Genomic DNA, 23,460 nt, shown 5'->3' on the forward strand with positions numbered 1-23,460 from the left:
TGTTACATGGACCGAGCTTTAGCCAACAAACAGACTGCTTGCATTCGTCTCTAGAGCACTTTGGCATACAGGGGAGTTCATGGTGGAGTTGGTGACAGGTCCTGTACACCAACAGCAGGGATGAGGTATTTTTGCTGATTTGCTTTGTTTAGTTTTTGCCAAATGTGGCACTGTGCATTTTGACATCTTAACCTACTCGAGGCCTTAAGATTACCCGTGCAGCCTGCCCTGAGCCTCATACACCAACTCGTGTTCAGTCCAATTAAACGTGTTAATCTCCTGCATGATTATCAACTGAAAACAGAACGAGCCACAAACCTTTATTAGAAGTCATTTGCATTTATTTTCATATTAAACAGTGTAATTATAAACATTTTAATCACACTAAGCATGATCAATATGAAGTAAAAATATTTTTTTTTAATTCTACAAGTTTAAAGGACAGAATGACTTCACGTCTGCTTGTTTGTCTTAATTTAACTGCTTGTAGCTGATGACTGTGATATGTTCCTCTGATTCAACTCAGTTTAAGTTACAAAATGAAACCTCATACCTAGAACTCAATTACATAATTTCCCATCATTTACAGACAAAAAGAAAAATTAACATTTATATACACATCAGTACAGTTCAACATTAAGTTACATTTCTCAAATGTGCAAGATTAAGCAAATGTATACTGTAGTGAAATAAAAGAAGATTTCCTTAAATAGATGTTCAAGTTTAACTGAAGCACAGGCTGCTGGTTTTTAAACAGAGGATAACATTGTCTGGGATACAGTGTCGTCTGTATGGGGCAGGTGAGACGGACATGTAGCTATTACGGGTGAAGTACAGCTTCTCATCTCATCATCAGCGACAAAATATTCAAGGAAAGGAAAGGAAAGCCTTAACTGTATACCCTACAGTTTCAAATAAGAGATTTTAAAGCTGTACATAAAAATGTGAGGAAAGGTCTGTCTTCATCTATAACCATTTGCATTGCGCTTCTATACAGAAAGTGATCGCGACGAATGCACATCCCTGTACGTACGGCCCCGCAAATGATAAGACTCAGAGGCAGAAGCTGAACAGAAAGGGTCATTTAAGATGGAAATGCAATCTGAAATAGTGAAGTTTGACACAAAGCTGAAAAAAGAAAAAGGCAAACAACTCCGCCCACAACGCTCGGGTTTATAAAAGCAGCAGCATTGAGTTTCTTGTCGTTGTTGTCGTTGTTCTAGTAGTAAGTTGCTGTGAAAGCTTAAAGTCCCTGCACACGCTCGTCAGCTTGTCCTACAAACTCTGATTCAAACCAATTTATGAAATTCATTGCACATTTGATTACAAACAGCTCATGACATTTTCTTCATCCTTACATTTAAAAATAGCTTCTTTTTTTTTTTTAAACATCATACCACTAAACTTTTTGTAGCGATCATCAATCGAGGGGTGCAGCCTCTTTGTCTTTCAGCGTCATCAGGCACTGGAATGAGACCCAGTGACAAAGTAATCGAGACAACCATCAAAGCGACTTCCTGCACATTCGCACGGATAAAATAAAGCTTTACAAAAGAAAAGCAACAACAACTTGTTTTAAGTTATTCATCACAACTGTCTTACAGCTGGGTCGCCTCTTTAACGACTGATATGACAATCCCACAATTCTTACCGACATTTCTCCAAACTTCGACTACGCTTACTATACATGTTCCTTTAAAACATAAAGGACAATACAGTGTGTCGCCTCTGTAGTGTAGTGTTCCAGTCATCCTATGCATGGATTGCACCTACAGCAGTTACAACCCGTTAATTCAAATGCTGCTACAGAAAGACAACACACATGGCTTCCTCTCCAAAAAGGAGACTGTGATTAAACTTAACAGGAAGTTTTTAAAATAAAAGGCAATCACGGAAATAATCACATGACATGAAGGAGCAAAGTGAACAAATTAAGCTGTCAGTTTTAGGTGTGTGTGAAATCAAAGAGCTTATTCTTGTTTGGCTGTAGTGATACGTTTACCAGCCCAGTGGGTTGATTTTCTTTAATTAAATAATTTTTTTTTTTTTTTTTTGGTGAAGCAAAAACCCTAGAAAAGGAGTGCACTTACACACAACAAAAAGAAGCAGCCAAACACCTGGAATGCGCATGATGAGGCATTAAAGCAAACATTTAGAAGCTACGTCAGTTAGTTTGTTTTCCCTCCCCAAAACATTTTAATTGCACTGAACTAAAAATCATACAAACACGCACGCACACACACAGATGGAGCTGGAGAGGTGATGTGGCTCAGACTGGGACTGGGCCTCGTCCGTCTTATTTGCCTAATGTCCGTTTACAACCTTTTGTTCTCATGGCCACGCCGCTGAGAATAGTTCTGCCTGAGAGAAGCATCTGCAGTTTGTCCCCACAAACTGCGTCGTCTGTTGTCCTTATTCGGCTGTTCTCCCAAAAAAAATAAAAAATAAAAAAAAGAGCGAGAGTAGCTTCATTCCACAGTAGTGTGAAGATAAACGGTCCCTTCATTTAGCACCCTAGTCTTTCTCCCCGTCCTCGCTGCTTCCTGGTGTGAACAAAGACAAGTTTAGTCATCTGGTAAAACCCCTGAAAACACAACCATTTTATTGTTCATGTAAACTCTGATGACAGTGGTGGACATCAAATTAAACATAATCTTAATATATTCAGACACTTGCATACATATAATAAAATTAGCTTAACTTAGAACCAAGACTGCAATTCAAGAATAGCTGGGCTCAGTAAGAATGCACACCTCCTAAGTTTGTGAATTTGATGCATACACATGGCACACTGTAGCTGTACAGTGTAGTGGTTTACAAATGGGTCTAATATGTGAAAGATCAGGAGAAGACTCAGGTTTGAGTGAGGAAGGTTTCATTAAAGTTTTGTATTTACTGCACAGACATGGACATTTTCTTCCTAAAATACTGAGCTATCCATTCAAGACTGTATACCAGTTTGGCCTGCTCTACTTGCCTCCTTGTTCAATATCAGAGTCGGTAAGATGGGTAAGGGAAAAGCTGGCAATGCTGGCCGGTGAGATGGAAAAACGGGAGTAGCTTGAAGAGCCGGTCCAGCTGGTATCTAGCATGGACCCCACTGCAGGGGCCGGAGAGGAAAACGACGCTGCAGATGAGGACCTTGCCTTGGATACCGTGTCTTTACCCGTCTTGGACAGGAAGGCGGGTGCGGGTGAGGAGAAGTCATCATCCCACTCAAAACCACCACCTGTAAAGATTTAGTCAGTGAATCAAGACATATGCTTTGTGCAAATAGAGGCTTTTATTGCTGACTTGTGGCATTACCTTCTTCATCTGTTGAGCTCTCAGAGTTGGCAAAGCGGTTCAGGTAGCTGGCAGCAGGCGTGGAACTGCTGAACTGTGGTACCCGACTGTTTGAATCCAAGGAGTGGTCACCCAGTTCCTTGGTGGGCGTCTCCTAAATAAGATTTAATTCAGTTAACACATATTACCAGTTGCCCCCGCAAACTAAGAAAATGAAGATCACAGACTAAAATTTTACCTGGTCAAACAGGTAGACAGTGACATCATCAAAGAAAGACACGGCTCTTTTGGAGTTATCCGCACCAAACCTTGCAGGAAACGTGAAAGATGATGCTCCGATGTTCAGAGATGTGGGTTTTAACAAGCTCTTCAGGTTCTTCGCCCTGCTGTCGTCCGAGATAACAACTGGCACCGGGTGCACGGTTTCATCCTCGCTTTCTGAGCTAGAGCTGTGCAGCTGGTACGCGCGCATGTCGTCATCCGAGTCGTCGCTGTTCTCGTCCTCCTCGTCTGCATCTACGCCATCTTCTTGCCCATCTAAGCCCGACCCATCCCGCCTCCCCAGGTAACGCCCCTCCACATCCGGCTCCTTTATTTTATGACCATCACTGGTGTCGGTTCTGGTGAGTTTAGCGTGAACTACACTCTCTGTTGCTGGCTTAGCTGGGGCAATAGAAGGAAGTATTGAGGTTTCTGGGCCTTCAGAGGGGTCCAGGTGATCAGTAAATGCAGTGTCCTTGAAAACCTCTGGTTTAATTCCATCTTCATTGGAGCTGCTGGTAGACTCGACCACCTGGTTTTCACCATTTTCTGTGATACCTGAATCTGCTACTGAACCCATCTCCTTAACATCCTTGGCTTGTGATTCAGCAGGTAGAGAAAATAAAGAGTCAATATCTTTTTCCTTGTAAGCCTCCAGTGCAGGAGCTCCAGAAGCCTCGGGAACCTCATCAGTGGAGTTCCTCAGCCACGTGTCTTCAACAGAACCACCTGCAGTTATTTCTTCAGACTTCTTTTCAGGTTCTGATTCATTGTCAGAAAAGTATGCAGAGTCTCTGTAATTACTTCCCATAATTGGTTCCTCAGCAGGACCTTCATTATCTGGCTGATCTTCCTCACTGGGATCTTCACTGCGAGTATCTAGCACACCCTCTACTTCGGAGATTATGATTTTCGGCGGAACCAGATTTGCCGCAGTTGTGAGCTCTTCTGTCTCCTCTTCTTCTTTGGTAACACTCAAGCCATTTTTTACAGGAGAGGAATCTTGGACATTTGGCTGAGAGTTCCACTCAGGAGACTCCAGGTTCTCAGTCTCATAACCACTATCTGATATCCTGTATGGAGGTTGGAGTTTGTGTTGAGCAATTTGAGCATTCAGTTCATCTCCTTGCTCTCCAAGCCTGTGTATGTCAAATGAGTCTAATGAGTCTGGTGTTTCAGCAAAGTTCTCTACAGTTGGAACAGTGGTGGACATACTGTCTTCCAATAAACTGTCCTGGCTGATCTGGTCCAAAGATGGACCCGACACCAGAAGAGAAGCTCTATCATGAGGATGCCCATTGGTATCCATAAATGATTCTTCATGATCAGACAGAGTGGTTTCCATTTGTATATCTGCATCCTCAATTAACTCGCTCAACAAATCATTACTTGTTAGGTCTTCACTGTGTCCATTATCTGAAGGTAATACTTGAGCTGGCAGGGGTTCAGGCATTTTACTTTCTATGGGCTGAGTGTCATCCTTTGAGGTTCCAAGGTCATCTTCAAGGCTGGGAATTTTGGCATCTGTGCACAAAGAATCTGTATTGGCACTGTCAGATATTGCAGTGGTGTGGTCATCAGTGTGACTGATGAGAACCTCAAACCTCTCTGAGGTAGAATCAAAACCAGAGTCTACACCTCTGTTTGAGGATTGCAACAGACCAAGGTCTTCTGTGGAAGAACTATTTCTAGCTGGCAGCTGGTTGCTTGTGTCATCTTCTGTGACCACTGTAATGGAAGGCACCAGTGTCTCATTTTCTAGAGACTGACAAAACTCCCCCAAACTGTTACTTGGAGAGTCTAGAAGTTCGTGTCTTGAGGATGTGCTACTTGCTGCCGATTTAAAATAAGTGTCTGCTGTGTTTAAGCTGCCTAACGAGTCAAGCTTATCCCAAGAATTCATTTTGAATGCTTCCTCTGGTTCGTGGGCTAAACCAGGTAAAAGAAAATTTGGTTGTGGGCTTAAGAAACTAGCACCCTCCTTCATTAGGGTTTGATCTTTAAGAAACATAAAATTATCTGCTAGTTTTTCAGTACTCAAAAGACTTTTTCCATTCATGTTTTCATCCTTTGCTTCCACAGAATTCACCACCTTAGTGGGTTCCCCTAAAAAAGCATCCCCATAGCTTCCATCTCTATTCACTGCTTCACCCTCTAAAGTTCCCCCTTCAAGGAAAGGGTTTCCGCTGCGGTCTGGAAGCTCCATAAAATTCTGCCTCCAGGAAGGCGAGTCTTCTTGTTTTGACCCGTCTTCTGTAAAAATGTTGGTGTGGTACGGACTGTCATTTTCAAGAGACGACCAGATGTGGCTGTCTGGTAAATATGAATCCTTTGAGTCAATACTTTGGTGGAAAAAGTCAGCATCTGTGCTTGACTCATCTAGCCGCACATCTTGGAGCACAACAAAATCTTGCCCGCTTGAACCAAAGCCCATATCTGGTTCTCTATTCCCGTCCTCCCCAACAGTGCTCTCCCCTTGCTCTTCTAGTTGGATATAATATTCATTCCCATTAGATGGCTTTTGAGCATCAAACACCGGTAAGATCCCAGGAAATCCTGGAGTGTTCCCACTTTCTCCTCCTGCTGCGCTAGTTGAAGGATCAGGGAAATGAGCCTGAATATCTTCACTGGAAACAGGAAAGAACATGCTGTGGTAGTTTAGTGTTGTGTCTACGCCTGAACGTCCATGGTTACCATCATAGTGGTCATGCTTAGCCGCTTCCCAAACATACTCAAAGCTGAGACCTTTGCTTGTTTCAGTCACAGTCAGAATTTCATCTATTTCTTGTCTCAGGGCATCATCAGCAAACTGTTCCAAGATTGGGAAGGAGGAATGGCTAACAGTGGTCTGCCGCATAGTGGGGTTAGGCTTCAGTGCATCCCAGCGTTGCTCGAAATCTTCTTCTATGTCCTTCTGGCCTTGCATACGCAGATAGATGAGGAGACGGTGTACTTCCTCTGCTGTGGCCCGCTTGTCTGGAGACAGCCAACAGAACTGCAAAATTTCATACCTACAGTTACAGAAAAAAATAAAAAAAATTAGACACTTTATATTGCTAACAGCCTAATAATTTTAGCAATGTCATTAGTTTTAAATTTAACAATTTTAATGCAAGCTGCTTAAATAGCCATCTTCCGGGGACTCACCATCTATCAGAGTAGGGAAGTTCCAGTTGTGGCTTGAACAGCTTGACTTGCTGCTCCTTGATCACATGGTTGAGAACTTCTCGGTCAGACAGATGTGGGTACGGCTGAGCAGCATTCTCAAAGAGCTCCCATAATGTGACCCCCAATGCCCTACGGACAATTGAGGATTAAAAAAAAAAAAAAGTTGTACTAGAAGGATAAGCAATGCATATGTGCCACAGGTATCTGCTTTGAAACTAGATGAATTTTCTATATGACTCCACAACACAGCCAAGTTTACACAGAAATGGATCATAAAGTGCTTGTATTTTATTACATATACCAGCATCAGCATTATTTTTGTCAGTAAGGTACCAGACAATGTAACTTCAGTAACTTTACACAGTCAACTGTTGTCTATAGGTAGTTATTTACCAGTTTCACACAAAATTGGTAAATAGATTTTGTAGCGCTGTGTTGAGTTGCTAAAGTAGCTAAAGACAACTTAATCTCACAGTGAAAGCTTATCATGTTTGGACTGTGCTTCACAAATCCCTACACAAAACGTGCACTGCTTATGTGTCCAGAGTAAAAGATATGTTCTGCTACACACGATCCATACATTCACCAGACACTTGCTAGTACCTGGTTTGACCCCCTTTTGCCCTCAGAACTGTGTGATGCTACCATGCAGATTTGTCGGCTGCACATCCATGATGCAAAACGGATGGAGATGATCAACAACAATACTGAGGTAGGCTGCAGCCTTTAAACAATACTTGGTTGGCACACAAAGTATTCCAAAAATATCGTTGACACCATTACACCACCTTGATCTTTGATACAAGCCAGGATGGATGCAGAGACATTTACACCAGATTCATGCAGTGTGGTCTTGTGCCGCTGTAGTCCTGCTTCAAAGTTCAATGTGTTGTGTATTCCGAAAGGCTCAACTGAATACCTCTGTTGTCATGAGTGGTTATTTAAATTATTGTTGCCTTCCAATATTTTCTCTTTTTTTTAGAACATTCTCTGTAAACACTTGAGAAGACTGTGTGGGAAAATCAGCAGTTTCCAAAATACTCAGAGCAGGACATCTGGGACCAACGAACATGTTCAAGGTCACTTTCTTCCCGATTCTGATGCTCGGTTTGAACTTGATGAAACAACAAGTTGTCTTGACCATGTCTACATGACTAAATGCATTGTGCTGTTGCCATGTGATTGGCTGATTAGATAACTGCCTTAAATAGTACCTAATAAAGTGGTTGGAAATTGTATTTGCTGTAGATTCAGTGTAGCTGTGGGATTACATAATAAATACTAACTTTCTCTTTACCTCAGGAAACGTTTAGAATGTCAACATAGTTGTATTCAGTGGCAAATTAGGTACTTGGATAATATGGTAAATGGTAAATGGCCTGCATTTGTATAGCGCTTTTCTAGTCCCTAAGGACCCCAAAGCGCTTCACACTACATTCAGTCATTCACCCATTCACACACACATTCACACACCGGCGATGGCAAGCTACATTGTAGCCAAAGCTGCCCTGGGGCGCACTGACAGAGGTGAGGCTGCCGGACACTGGCGCCACCGGGCCCTCTGACCACCACCAGTAGGCAAACACGGGGTTAGTATCTTGCCCAAGGATATTTGGCATGCAGTCAGGAGGCAGCCTGGGATCGAACCACCGACCTTCTGATTAGTGGCTGACCTGCTCTGCCACCTGAGCTACAGCCACCCATAATAGACTTAGTTTTTAATGTAACCTTTATTCAATAAAGAAAATATAACTTATATAACTACTAAATATAACTAAAATATAATTACAAGTCATTTGTAAGATTGTCCTGACTAAAACAGGCAGTAGTAACTGTGAAGTCATGGAGGGGCTCAAAAAGAATACTGTGAGGAGAGATGTACAGTTGGTGAACTGTCAGGATTGTTGTTTTAATCTGCTGAACATTAGCAAAACTGTAAGTAATCATTTACTATGATACTTTACTTTGTTGTATTCCAAAAATAAATCATGTTCCAATTACATGTATGTATATTTGAGCTATTGTGGATTTGGCTCTACTTAGAATACCTGTTATAACACATTAATACAGTTTCTGTTCTCTAATGACAGCAAGTGAGCCTGGATGTGTGAGTCAGTTTTTGAAATGCCCTCTAGTGTCAGTGCAGGGCTGAAATCTGGTACATACCACACATTGCTCGGCTTGGTCTGTTCCATAGTAATTACGCCACCATGGCGCTCGCCTACCAGCTCAGGGGCCAACCAACGAAGGGGTGCATACACATCATCCTCTGTGATGATGTAATCTTCCTATGGTAGCACAATTTAAAAACAATCTGTTACACAATTTTTAAAATTTTTTCCAAGAAATACTGCAGAAATATGACCTAAATAAAACGTTTATTAGCTCTCATTGAGGTGGTTCACTCTTGCACTGCCTCCCTCTTTCTTTACAGAAATAGATCTAGTGGGTGACCTTATATCATGAGTATTAAATTCAGACAGCCAAACTGACAGATCAGCAGTATTAAAGGAATGCAGCAGACAGAGCTTCCTCACATATGCAGCATGTCATGTTATATGAGAGGACAGTATTAATTCTTCAGTGAAATATATCGTTGATCAAAGGAAACATGTACAGCCTCTGATAAAGTCTGTTTATTTTCAGTCTGTTCATTTGCAACTGGTTGCACAAGCACTGAATTCAGCCAAAAAACATGGCCAGACTTAAACATAAATAAAACTGACTTGCATTTAAACAGTGCTTGCCTACTTACTAACTACTCAAATCACTTCATGCGTATTCATCCATTCATATAATGCTTTATTCTTTGCACTTTTAACACTTTTATGCATCTCACTTAAGGTTTCTCCTTACTTTATATCTGCAGGGTCCAATGCCATAGTCTCCCACTTTGACTGTGAGGTCTGCAGTCAGGTAGCAGTTCCTCAGTGCTAGATCACTACAGGAGCATAAACACAGACATGAGCATTACATTTTGAGTGGTGAAGACATTCAAGACAAATTCACAACTGCTACAGCATTCACAGATTTGGAAGAAAGACCGAGGCCATCACTAATGAAATTATTTAGCTTATTCGGTTTTGTTTAGCCTATGCTGGCATTACCATTTAGAAGTATAAAAAAGGAGTGTGCAAAACAATCAACAAGAATCAAGTGAGGAAAGTTTGGCAAGGATCACAAAACACTTAAAACATTTAGAGGAAATTAGAACAGGGTCTTTCTTATTTTTTCTGTCTTTCACACTGCAACAAGCTGTGGGGACTATTCCTGACTGTGCATCCAACAGCAGGATATGATTTCTGGAGGGAACCACTGTGCAGACTTTTTGTTAGTCTGCCAGGGGAGGGCGTCACAAGCTCTTGAGACTCAGTCTGCTCATTAAAAAGCCATATGGTAGTTCATTCACACTGACTGAAGAGGCAGGCTTTGGTTTCCCTCTAGCCCTGCAGCATTCCCTGTCCACAAGCTCCAAGGCCTTTTTACCCACCCAATGACAAACCCTGCTGACACAAGTATTCTTGCATGCACATGGCCCAGCTACTGTCAGACCCACTGAAACCCCTGTAAGATAAATGGAGCTGTATTTTAAACTCTCCTGTCCCCTGTCCTCTGCTGCTGGCTGACAGCCCAACATACAGTAACACAGCAGTGAGGAAGCAAGTCCAATATCTTAACCCTACAAGGTTAATGCATGCCACAGCAGTGATCGCTTCCATACCTTACCATCCATACAGACACTTGCGCAATTTGGTATCATGGTTGCCAGCAGAAAAAGCAACATAACTAATATGTCTTTGTATTGAACTGTCATTGTTAACACAGAAAGAATAATATAATCTAGTAACCTAATCTAGTCAATAAATGCAGAGTCCAAGAACAACTGACAAAGATCTTTTATAGAAAATGCATGAAAATAACTTTGCTCCCCACTCTCAAAAAAACCCCCAAAATATCAGATACAATGTAAATGCAGCAGCAAATAAAACCTGCAGTCAAAGATAGCACTGTAACTGTTCAGGCAAAGGGTATTTGATCCTTTAGGATGCTTCGACTAACACAGGAGGAAAACATAGCATAACACGCCGCGGATTACAGGAAAATAAACAGTGCAAGCTGTTAGATAGAAACCCTACCTACCTTACTATACAATATAAAGCATTTTAAGATGATCACTCCTGTGATTTGGCACTGGATTCGATTACATTTTTCCTCTTTTATATTATGAAAAGGTGATCTTATTAAACATTAACACAATCATTAACACATTAACACTTTTGTAGTAGAATAATACAATCAAAATCCTGGTAAACCCTAATGAAAAAGCACAAAAATGTCTTATAATGGCTTAAACACCCCTGTCCACGTCTTCCTATTGGGAATCTATTCATGGCACACAGAATAAATTACATACTGTACTGCAACGGGTCCAATTTCACCCTTGCATTACGAAGCTGAGGTTTCAGCTTTGGATACGGCGTGTACAGCACATGGTATTGCTACATAACCATCCTCTCTGTCATTTCTGCCAGCATGTGTCTGTGTGCAGTGTTGTTCAGTTGGTGGTACTTTTTTTTTTTTTTAATTTATATTCTGTGGTTAAAAGTGCCACAGAAACATTTTTACGATTGCAGAATAAATTAGTTCACATGAGAACAGGCTTGTAGAACTCTAGTTGAGTAGTAACAAGGATTAAAACACAACGCCCAATATGAGGCTATCCACTTACACGCAAAAAGCAGAATCATCATATCCCTTTGGCAGCGGACAGCTGACACTGTGGCAATGCATGGGAGCTGTGTAATTGGAACCCCCTGAGCTTATTCTGAGCAGGCAAAATAGAGCTGATGAGCTGAGCATCGTATGTTCCCCAAGTTCCCAACACCCCTTGTACCCCCCTGCTGGCTGGCAGCCAGATGTCCAGTACAGACTGGGGTGAAAATGAAACGCAGCCTTCTCTGCTGTGCACACCATTTTTGGACACCACTGGTACTCCTTAGAGTGGCTGGGCAGTCAGCACAAAAGTAAAACTATTAGTTTACCCTTGTCTTTATAATAATATTATGGAATGCTAATGACTAAGTACTCGCCAAGAGATACTTGGTGGTACGCACCTAGTAAAATGTATCTATAGGACAAACATTAAAACGAATAAGAGCACATACTTGGTGTGATTTTAGTATATTGGGATTTCAGAATAAACATGTTAGTCAAGTACATTCATTAAATAAAAATCACCAACATTTCTACTTATCTTTTTTAACATTAAAATACAACTGGAGCACACAATTTGATTATACAGTCAATACAATCTTTTCTGTCTAGTTGTCAGTGACCACTAGACAGAAAAGCATTTCCCGAAACACCAGCTGTATTGAGTGGAAGGAAAAGCACAACGTTTAGCTTAGTGGATCAAAACTGAGAGGTAGCTAAAAGTGTTGCAGCTCTGAAGTGCTACCTGTGCAGGAAGTTGTGTTTGTGAAGGTGAGTGACACCAGCAGCAATTTCACAGGCCATCCTCTGCAGCTGCAGCAACTCAGCATTTCTGAACATCCAGTCCTGCTGAGAAAGATAGCCCCGCAAATCCCCCTGCAGAGGCACACACAGATAAACACATTCGCTCATTAGTATCAGGAATAAACATTCAACAAATGCAGCAGAACCTCGTATGTATTCTAGCAATGGGAAGAATTTATCAAGTGGCAATAATTAAATGCAATGTGGAGACATCGCCACACAGGGGCAGCAAAGTCCCCTTCTTCTTCCTGACTTCTCAGCACTTCTCACTGCTGACATGTGAGAAAAATAAATAAGGGTAAGGCGGTTTAATGAGTATTGCTGTGTCACAGGTATATGGGTACAAAAGAATCCAGTTCAGACCAGCGAAATAAATTTGCCTGATGGGGTTCAGACTGAAGTCCCCTCTAAACAATAAACACAGACATGAACTTGATAGAGGACACAAAATGCTGTAAGTTATCAGAGTGACAGTCCTGCAGGGGTCTCTGTGATGGAGCTGGATCTCAGATGAGTGCAGTTTCAAAACACAGTCAACAGGGAGTTGCTGTGAACACTTTAACCAAAACTTTTCAGACTGTTCAGCAACTAAATACTGCACTGTATACTAGAGCTTTGCTAACCATTAACTAGATGATGAACTATGTGAGCAAAGGTTTTTCTGAATGAACCCTGTTACAAACATCTTTTAGCAAAGGTGGCCATCAAAGAGCAACAGCATGATTAGAGCCTGACTAATTTATTGCCAGGACAATCTTAGTGGCTAATTTTAGCCACTTCCCAATCTATTGGTATTTATAACTGCCGATAACTGAAAGTTTTAAAAGCGAAGACAAGTCAGGCAAAAAAAACAAAACAATTAACCTTCAACCATTCACAAGGGGCAATCTGCAATTTTCTTATTTTTGAACTGTATTGTTATAGAATTTTAGTAAAGACCAAGGATTGTTAGTTTACTCAGTTCTCATTAAGTTTCACAGCAAAAAGTCATGAAGTAGTGATTCTGACAAATCAAACTGTCAGGGGAATTGATGTAGATTAAACAAATGTTTCTTTTAAAAATAATGCTAGTGTATTTAGAATCCAATGATAATGCTAATAATGCTTTAATAAAAATGTGAAATCCCATGCATTTACTGAGCATGCAAGTCTGGGTGTGTGTTTACAAAGGGTTTACTTTTCCTTGAGCCATTTCAGTGCAAGCAGCTTAGATCAGTCGTCTTACGTAAGCACTATTTGTTTGCTTATTCCACACAAACACATACACATACACACACACACACAGACAGAGACAGACACAGACAGACACATAGCTCTGAGAAGGGGTGTTCACTGAAGAGCTATATTCAATATATGGTAAGTGATACTGCGTGCCTATCTTTATGTGAAGCAGGTGATTAGGTTTGGGTTCATGGGGATCCAGCGCTGTTAATGAAATGACATTCACCGTGAAAGGCCAAAACAATTAAGTCTGGTGTCTGGCCTGTTTATAACAAGGATATGTAAAGGTTCCAACACAGATTCGTGCCTAACTCAGTAATCACACGATCAAGTTAACAGTGGTGGGGAAAAGAAAAAAGCTATTTTAAGTGCTTTCTACTGCTGAATTCTGCGACTGGATATTAGAACCACAGCAGGCCAAGGATAGGCACCTTTGTTAAATCGGTTCAAGTTTAAAAAATAATTGATTTTCAATAAAAGCAGTTGTGAGAATGGGCAACAACAACATAACCTTGCTCACAGGGTGATGGTGTAACTTCTTTACAGTATTACAAAGAGAAAAAGCAATCACAGCGATTGCTGCTGTAACAGTTAAAAAAGGACAAAGGTGAATTCTGAAATCTAAAAAGAAGAACTGCCACTTGTCTGAGACCTTGAACTAGAAAAGTCTCAACAAACATCTTGGCCAATCACTAGGCAGAAAATCTACACAGTTGAAGCTTTCACTAACACTACAGAATGTGACATTCTGCAGCCCATGTACCAGTTGCTGGATGTATTTTGATGTCTAAAATGCTTTCAGTCAGGATTACTGGCATGGGTGATACAAAACATAAAAACCGCCATCAATCAAAAGCCTGCCAGAGGGAACGTCACAGTACATTGGCTTTTTGGGATTCACCTTGTCCGCTGGGCAGCTGCAGTGTCACATTTCATGTTTCGACATGTAGCAGATGATTGACACGGCCTCAAGTAGGAAGACGCCATCAGCAAGTCATCCCTTACTTTACATGCAACACAAGCACTTCGACACTTGTTTCTTTATGAAGCAAGTGTCAGCAGCTTATTTTGCTCATCTTGCTTATCACACTGATAAGACGAGACCCGAACCGTACTTGGATAAAGGCCTCAAAACTTTTATCTAGCAAGGGATAGTGAGCATACACATCACTCAGTCGTGCTACCCTCACACATTATCGCCTTCAACAAACAGGACTTGCTCTTCATCATGCCATCCTCCCTAATAGCTTGCACGCATTCATAATAAGTCATTCACCTTGACTCACTTCCATGTCCTGTCAGAGCCATTACGAGAGTTGGCTGGGAAAAACCACAATGCCAGGTCATCTGCCAGGTCTGGGCAGCTGACAATACCCCAGTCTAGTGAGGTTACGCAATCCCTGGCAAGATAAGTTGAACGGGACACTGAGGGACATGTCAGAGAACTGGGAAGCAAGGAGAAAGTTGCTCCAAGCAGTGTTACCTTACGCCTTACCTGGGTACAAACTCTACATTTACAGACAGGCCTAACATTACTAACATTAAAATAAAAAAAATTATATAAACATTAAAATATATAATATATAATATATAAAATATATCAACTTTGAAGTTGTGTTGGAGAAAACTTCAAAGTCAAAGTCAAGATTTGTCCTGCTAAATAAATCAAACAGAAATGACAGGGTGGTTTATATTTTTAGACAGCACTCTTGGCTTTTTGCATTCATCAGCGTGCACCCATAGGTTTCTTTAGAAAGAGCTTAGTTTACTGCACTCAACAGCCGCTAACACACACACAAGGTGCCAGCAATAAAAATGCACAAACACAGCAACTGGGGGATCTGACACCAGAGGAGCGTAAATGGAGCCTGTTGCTTTGCTGGGCGAGGTGGGAATGTGAGAGGTCCCTAGCTTAGAGTAACTATGTAACTCGGGCCGGAGAAGGAGGAGGCAGGAGAAGAGAGCTTTCCCTCAGTCAGAACTCAACCCATCCAGAATAAATAAAGGAGAAGAGTGAATAAATCAGCTGCCATAATGTAGTCTGAGTGACTTCATTATGATTAGATCATTCATTTTCTTGGCTTTGAGTGGATGGTTTGGGCTTTTTAAGTAATTATTTTTATTTTTTGGGTTTAAACCATTATCTTTACCATATTTATAAAAGAAAACTGGCAACAACTTAACTTATTCAACAACATATACATATTATCTTAAGTTTAAAACATAGAAAAAAATTATCTTCAATAATCATTTGGTAAAGTAATGAGTGCATGAACTCTCCTGCTTGGTATAGTGCTGATGCTGAGCAGGTAGACAAATGTCTGCCTCATGTCTGCTGCCACTTTAGGGGGCAGCATGAAAAAAAAATAGTGCACCATAATCAAAACTACTGGCTGCAGAAGAAACCGAGATCAAAGTGTACAACAAATGTCTTTATATTGTAGTAACATAAATTAATTACAACTATCCACAGCAGCCACTGTCTGTGCTTCTTTGCTGTTTAACATGTTTCCAACCAGTCAGCATTCAATCAGCCAGAGGTAATGCTCCACTGACTTGATGGAGGAGTGCACAAAATAGTGTCTCCATACCCTCTGTGTCAGGTGAATTCCCATAATTCTTTGGTATAGGCAGAGAGCTCTGCAAACAAACCCTTACAAAGCACCATACACTGGCCTTCAGCAGTTACAACCGTCATAAAAAGTGCATGCTGACGAGGTAATTAAGGTACTTTAATGAGCCATAAAATGTGTAGTTTAGGGATGTGTGCGACTAGTCGCTTACACGTCTAATAGTCACTGTTGTCACTAGTTGGTACCAGACGTAGTAGTCATTTAAGCCATTTGTTCAAATTGTAATTGATCTCCAATGCCAATAAATTATTGTGTCCTAAATGTTATACAGTCATCTGCCATCGTTGTTGAGAAATACTATAAATGTGTTAATCTAGGCCTGATCTTTATGTTAAAACTACTAGAATGAGATCATAGATACAAGCGGCGGAACTCAGCTTTCTCCAAAACGTGGATGGGCTCTCCCTTAGCGATATTGTAAGGAGTTCAGTCATTCAGGAGGGGCTCAGAGTAGAGCTCCTACACATCGAAAGAAGCCAGTTTGAGCCGGTTAGTTTAAGTGTTTTTCGTCTTTCTTATCTGTTTGGAGTATAACACAGGTTCATAGTGCATAACGCAAAGTACCATGCATTTAAGCAGAATATGGATTTTGACAATGCCCATTAAATTAAATTTACATTAATATCTGAGTTTCTTAGTTTTAGAACAATCTGTTAGGCAACTAAGAAATTAGTTGCCAGGAATATCCCTGATATAGTTATCCAAATCACAAGTGCAATGTGTCATATCGCAGAAAAAAAGCTCAGTTTGCCAAGTTCATAATAGTGTCTCTATCTGGTCTTATCACTCCAGAGTAGGTCTGGTGACTAAAGACACACCTAGACCGGGTAGTCTCACTACTATATTTAGTAGTTGCTAAGAACCAGTTTCTTGCGAAATTTGAGCATCTCTCACATATCACAAGTTGATAAACAGTTTTTGAGTACTATCTTTTAAATACCTGTGTATGAGCTAATTCTCAAACTCCTCAATTTCCTCAATGAATACAAATTTCTAGGTGAGTGGTGGCTAAAACACCATAAGCACAGCCACTTCACAATCACTGAAAATTCTTGGACAAGGACTGTAGATGGTAGATTGACAACAGCCTAATTTAATTCCCATGTACATATGGTATTATTGACATAATACCTGTACTGGTGTATTTTAAAAAGCATATAGTTACTTACCATTTCACAGTATTCAAAAACCAGTAGGAAGGGAATTGCCTCAACACACTGTCCAAGGCAGTGGAGTATGTTTGGGTGCTGCAAAACTCTGAAAACCAAATTGACATAACAGGTCTTTGATTTGATGACCATCAGGTTACCAAAAAAGTTTAAAATAAGCAAACTATACATTGCAATTACTAATGCAATAAGTAAGAGGAAAGATGCTCCGGGTGCAGTAAACAAAACAGTCTTTGATAAGTTGATGACCCTAACCATAGCCTTCTGAAAAACAATAACAGCTCTCTGCAAATGGGGTGCTCTCAAAGAGAGAAACATCAGTTTTTACCTGTATGGATCCCCTTGCTGCAGGAAGTCATTCTGCTCCTTGGCACTTGCATTAGCTTTCAACTCCTTGACCACCACTCTTGTCCCTGGGTCTGTGTAGATATCACTCAACAGGACCTGTTAATACAACAGAAAGAACACGTCACGCTAAACAAAAAGAAAACAAAGATTCATCACCACCACCCAAGTCTAGATGTTTTTTTCTAAGATTTCAAGGAGCACCACTAACTGCAGAGAAAAAGAAAAAGATTTGATTAACAGAGGAAAAGGTGTCATTTTTTTCCTTGAGAGGTAAGGATTACTTGACACAATATACTACAGTGGCTTGCAAAAGTATTCGCAATCTAATCTGACTGAGCTGGAGCTGTTTTGCAAAGAAGAATGGGCAAGAATTTCAGTCTCTAGATGTGCAAAGCTGGTAGAGACAAACCCTAAAAGACTGGCAGCTGTAATTGCAGCAAAAGGTGGTTCTACAAAGTATTGACTCAGGGGGCTGAATAATTACGCACACCCGACTTTGCAGTTATTTATTTGTAAAAAATGTTTGGAATCATGTATGATTTTCATTCCACTTCTCACGTGTACAGCACTTTGTGTTGGTCTTTCACGTGGAATTCCAATAAAATTGATGCATGTTTGTGGCTGTAATGTGACAAAATGTGGAAAAGTTCAAGGGGGCCGAATACTTTTGCAAGCCACTGTAGTCACTGGTTGTAGCGATATTGATTAATGATTGTCACTTGTGATTCAATGATTAAATCACAAGTGACAGCTTGCCATCTTGTTAAATGAATTTTTCAGATGAGTATTTAGCTCTTTGTCTTTTGTGTGGATGCAATTTTGTGAAGAAGATAATTAAAGAAAAACTATCTTACCTGGCCAAACCAGCCGTTGCCGATCTCTTGGATGTAGCTCAGACTGTGGCGCACGACCTGGAAGCCTGTTGATCCCTCTGTGACACCAAATACCCATCACTGTTATTAAGACTGCCCCAACCGACGCATCACAAGTTACATCTGAACCACTTAATAAAACAACAACTTCAAAATAGAAAACACTACAGTGAAATTAAATTGAGAAATTGTGTTGTCACATAGTTGAGTCAGAGATGGTCTTCTTAACAAACTATCTGAAATATTTAATTTTTTAACTTAACCTTTATTTATACAGGTAGTCCCATTAAGGCTCAATGTCTCATTTACAAGAGAAACCTGTTTCAGACAAACACATTGAAATTACAACAACAATAAAACTGCATTAAAATAACAAAAATTTAAAAAAAAAAAAACTGTCTAATGACTAGCACTAAGCACTGTATGCAGCATGTGTAGCTAACTACACCTAAACAGAAAGTACATCAACTTCTTTACATTAAGTTACTAACTAGTTTAACATATCGTGTGTGGATATGAACAACAGGGCTCTAGAGTGCAACCAATTTGGTCGCAAATGCGACCAAATTTTTCAGTGGTGCGACTAAAAAAATAAATAAAAATTTGGTTGCACCTGTGCAACCAACTGTTCGTGTAACAATAAAAAAAAAAAATCTGCAACCTTCCCTGTGGTCAACAACAGACAGACATTATGCCCCTATCGTGGACTAAACCAATCAGAGATATTAAGGGGCGGGACCTCTCTGATTGGCCGTGGTCCAGTTGAAAGTGCAGGTGGAAGTGGGAGGTGAGTAGCTTGAATAAAGCGATATCAATTCATTAAATCCTGAATTGACTTTTAAATATAACTGTGTTTTTCCAGAAATGCCAGATTCTCAGATTAAAGCTCACAAAACCATTTCAACAACAACCAAAAAGCAGATGAGAGCAGGTACACGGACTCCACACAAAGACGTAAACACAGAACGGACTCGACGCATCAGAATCAGCTTTGTCTTTCTCGGCTTTCTCGCCCGACGGCCCGTAGACGGACACGCTGTCGGAGCTTAGCGATTCTGATGAGTCGGGTCCACGCTGTGTTTACGTCTTTTTGCGCTGATTCTGAGCTGCAGGTTTTGTCTCTCTCCAACCAAAATTCACCGAGCCAGCAGCAAAAGAAGCAGCAAACTGCGCTTCACATTTGATCAATGTCGTCATGAATTTTGCTGTTTTGCTTCCACGACTATTAAAATCACACTTCATGCACAGCTAGCTCGCTCTCTCTCTCTCTCTGTACTTCAAGAACAGTTTCCCGTCTCAAATCTCTGTTTTCTGTACTATTCATTCGCTTATTACCCACCAGTCTACCGTTGTTTACAGCGCTGTGGCTGCTGTCTTCTTTTCTTTTTCTTTTTTCACTTAAATGACCTCGGACAAGAAAGCCTATTTTTCTGTTATTCAATACTGAAGAAATTTTAACTTTATATGCAGAACATTGTAGAATATTTTTAAGGTTATCTGCTATAAAAAGCCAGACCAGGAAAATCTCCTTCATGTTTTTCTGTGTTTTATTCTCAGTTACTTTCACACAAAGGCATCTGCTGTGATGTTCACAATTCTGATGAAGTCAGTACTGATAAATGATCAGAATTATAATATTTCTGACTGTCTGAGGCTAAGTTGAATCGAATCGGGACTTTGAAAACCGGAATCAAATGGATTATAGAAATCAGTGATGATACCCAGCCCTAGTGAGCAGCCTAGGCACAACAGAAGTGGATGTAGCTGTACTAGGAAAAGAACTATTGCTAACTTTTCGTTAAGTTAAGGCCTGATCCTTCTGAAATTCATAGCCAGTGCTCTGACACGGTGTCATCAATCTTTGAATGCTGAAAAAGCACAGTGTACCCAGAAAAACACATTATATTATATAAATTATTATAAAATGTGTGTGCGCCTAACTTTTGTGCCGGTACGCCTAACTTTTTAAAGTTAGGCGTACCGGTACGCCCATGGCAAAAAAGTTAGTCTAGAGCCCTGAACAAGTATTTCATAGTCACTGTTTATGGGTACTAGGTATGACATTTTCAATAAAAAATGTGACAACTTTTTTAAGATACACCCTTCCATCCCTGTACTGTTCTCAAATTTATGTGAACTGTTGTGACACAGTGATCACATTTGCCAAAGAAATCCCATTTTTGTTTAGTTTTTTCCACAGAGAACGTTTTGGGGTACTAATATTTCTACCCTCAATATTTATTTAATGGTGGGGACCAAACAGTCTACAGGTGGATTTCCACCACCTCTGGTGTTAATAGAACATTTTTTTACTACAAAGTGCAAACAAACATATTTTAATGGACAACCGTATTTCATGACATAAGCTAAGCACACAAAAGTAAGGAAATTTGTGTTTGATCATTTCTTTGTTTTAACTACCGTTGGAAGGCCTGTTTATTTCTGCTTAAATGGTGTAAAATTTGTAAATAAAATGCATTTGTGGGTTGAGCAGCAGAGTTGAGTACTGCTGTTGTGGCTGTGCATCATTCACCCACAAGCTACTGAGGCCCCCGTTTATTAGACAAATAAATTATTAACTCATTCACTGCTAGCCATTGGCAGTGAATGAGTTAAACCCATTGACTCATTCACTGCCATTGACGGCTATAGACGTCAATGGCAGTGAATGAGTTAAATTGCAAACTGTCTTGTTTCTTCAGACTTCAATCATCCAGTCCAGTAAATTAAACTAAACCAAACCAAACCAAACCATCAATAGCAGAACAAACAGTCTGGCACTGGGAGAAAAGATTTTGTAAGCTTCTCATGGGCGCAACCCATAAACTCAACTCTGCTGCTCAACCCACAAATGCATTTTCCTTGTGGCACTATTTAAGGGAAATAACCAGGCTTTCCAACACTATAAGACTTATTGCCTAAAAGCACTGTTACAACAAAGAAATCATGGAAGATACACACATTTCCTTAGTGTTTGTGCCAAGTTTATTTATACAACATGATTCTGTGAATGTGTATGTATCAGACCTGTGATGCGGGCAGGAGGTTGGAGGTGTGGCGGGCCAGGCAGGGGCACAGGAGACACAGCAAGGGTATAGACCTCAGCTGGGGACTGCATAGAAGGGGTGTCCTCTGCTGGCGGAGTGAAGTCGATCTCATCATCAAAGTGATCTTCAAACTCCTACGTCCACACAAACATATGCCATGTATAAATTTGTTGACGGCATGACAACAAAAAAAAAAAACCCAAACAAAAAACGCTGACTCTCTTTTAGACTAAATTTACACACAGCCCATTACATTATACATTCACCCACTGTGTTTTCATCAAGTCAAGTCTGCATGAAGGAAATGAAACTCACTTGTGTCTGGCTACCTGCCTGCCAAAACTCTCACCTTGAAGTTGATCTCCCTTTCCTTGCAGCAGGTCACACAGTTCACTAGCACCACCACCAAGGACACAATCACCATCAAAGACACCACCAGGGACAGGTAGATAGAGACAGACAAAGTGTCCCCTGTGCCTTCACCTGAAATGACAAAAACAGAAAGAAAATGTGCTGAATCATTCACATCTATCTCTGGAATTCAAAAATAAATTAGAAGGGAATAAAGAAGAAACATGACAGCTGTGTTAGGTTAGCATAAGTGTGTTTGACAGCAGTACAACACATGAGAAGTGTACCAGTACTTCTAAAGCCACCCACAAAGGTACATTAGAGCTTGACAACAAAAATAAACTGCACAGTGCACTACACTACAACCTCTTCATATCATTACTGTCTTTCTCTTGCAACTCCACTGCAGTGAGAAGAAAAAACAATCTGTACCATTGTGCATGGCATACATTAATGAGTGATTCACCACTTCTCCCAAAATGTTGTGGCAATAAGTGTGACTTCTCAGATGACCTCTATCCCTTATCAGGTATTCAGAGAAGCAGTTGTGGGGGTGTCTGCTGGCCAATCACCAGCTGATAGTGCAGCAGTCGTGACAGCGGGTGTAGATCTGCTCAAGTGAGGATGCTGCTGGCCCAGCAGTTCAAGTGTCAGGGCTGACAGCATCCTCACAACCCACCCACTGTGCTGCTCAGCTGCAGCTCACTCGCTATACTAATGCCAAACCACATGAGCCTCAGATTTAGTTAACCAAATTGTACAAGCTGATACTACAGGAGACAAAAGGATGACGGAGGGCACTATATACGGCATGTATGTGCAGGGCTGTGCATTATCAAATTTTAACTGCAATTACAATTTTAGCTTCCACAGATTAATAAAAAAGAAACATCAAGATAAACAGATTATTGAGACTGATTCTGTTTTGTTGTAATGAGATTATTCCACCTTTCAGCAAGTCTAAATTTGTTTAAGTATATTCAAGCGAATTATGAATAAAGAATATGGAAAACTACTTGAATGAAAAGCTATGTTCCTTTAATTTAAAATCTAATAAGCTGTAGTTAACCCGGGCCCTGACTGATCTGGAAATCTGATGACCTGCATGTCTGATTTCGCAAAGTTGATGTCCTTTTCAAGCCAGATGCCCTTCCTTGTACAAATCCAGGGTTGGGCCTGACAATAAAAGTACACTGGTTTCACCGGTCTGTAAGTTGGATTTCCAATGTCTGTGCATATACATGTTTTAAAAAAAAAAGACAAAGCTGACCAAAATAACTTTGATATTTGCCCTGGTTTAGCCTTAACAACAGGCTAGAGAAACTGATGGGAACTCAATCGGTGCCTGTGTACAACCGTACCTCAGCACTACAAAAAAGACACACCATGTATTGCTATTTACCATTCATAATTATGTATTAGGTGTTTCTCGCCAACCACCTATCACCTATATTTTTCCAACCAACCAATTCTCATTGCTGTTTGTAAGGTTGGACATGCTGCTAGACAACATAACACCACCTATACTCTTTGTATTTCAAGAACACCTGTATGTTCACTGCATTTCTGCCAAAAGCGCATTCTTTTG

At 40.5% G+C, this 23,460-nt stretch overlaps 1 protein-coding gene across 3 annotated transcripts in view; it reads right to left on the reverse strand.

Annotated features, from left to right (window-relative positions):
• Window positions 1-319: 319 nt before the first annotated feature.
• lmtk2 (lemur tyrosine kinase 2) overlaps window positions 320-23,460 on the reverse strand; it is a 32,063-nt gene continuing 8,922 nt past the window's right edge. The window contains exons 2-14 of one of the 3 annotated variants that reach the window (XM_080300331.1): window positions 21,871-22,004; window positions 21,502-21,655; window positions 18,457-18,533; window positions 17,583-17,698; window positions 17,255-17,342; window positions 12,173-12,303; window positions 9,571-9,655; window positions 8,881-9,002; window positions 6,694-6,843; window positions 3,524-6,557; window positions 3,307-3,439; window positions 2,974-3,229; window positions 320-2,539 (exon numbers count right to left, since the gene is read on the reverse strand). In XM_080300331.1, coding sequence (XP_080156457.1) covers window positions 2,515-2,539; window positions 2,974-3,229; window positions 3,307-3,439; window positions 3,524-6,557; window positions 6,694-6,843; window positions 8,881-9,002; window positions 9,571-9,655; window positions 12,173-12,303; window positions 17,255-17,342; window positions 17,583-17,698; window positions 18,457-18,533; window positions 21,502-21,655; window positions 21,871-22,004 — 4,505 coding nt within the window. In that variant the 3' untranslated portion in view covers window positions 320-2,514. Of the gene's footprint in view, window positions 2,544-2,973; window positions 3,230-3,306; window positions 3,440-3,523; window positions 6,558-6,693; window positions 6,844-8,880; window positions 9,003-9,570; window positions 9,656-12,172; window positions 12,304-17,254; window positions 17,343-17,582; window positions 17,699-18,456; window positions 18,534-21,501; window positions 21,656-21,870; window positions 22,353-23,460 lie in introns of those variants that run through there. The other 2 variants (XM_026165128.2, XM_080300332.1) reach the window with 2 other exon arrangements.

This window comes from Astatotilapia calliptera, chromosome 4 (assembly GCF_964374335.1).
Source record: "Astatotilapia calliptera chromosome 4, fAstCal68.1, whole genome shotgun sequence".
Taxonomy (NCBI): Eukaryota; Metazoa; Chordata; class Actinopteri; order Cichliformes; family Cichlidae; genus Astatotilapia; species Astatotilapia calliptera.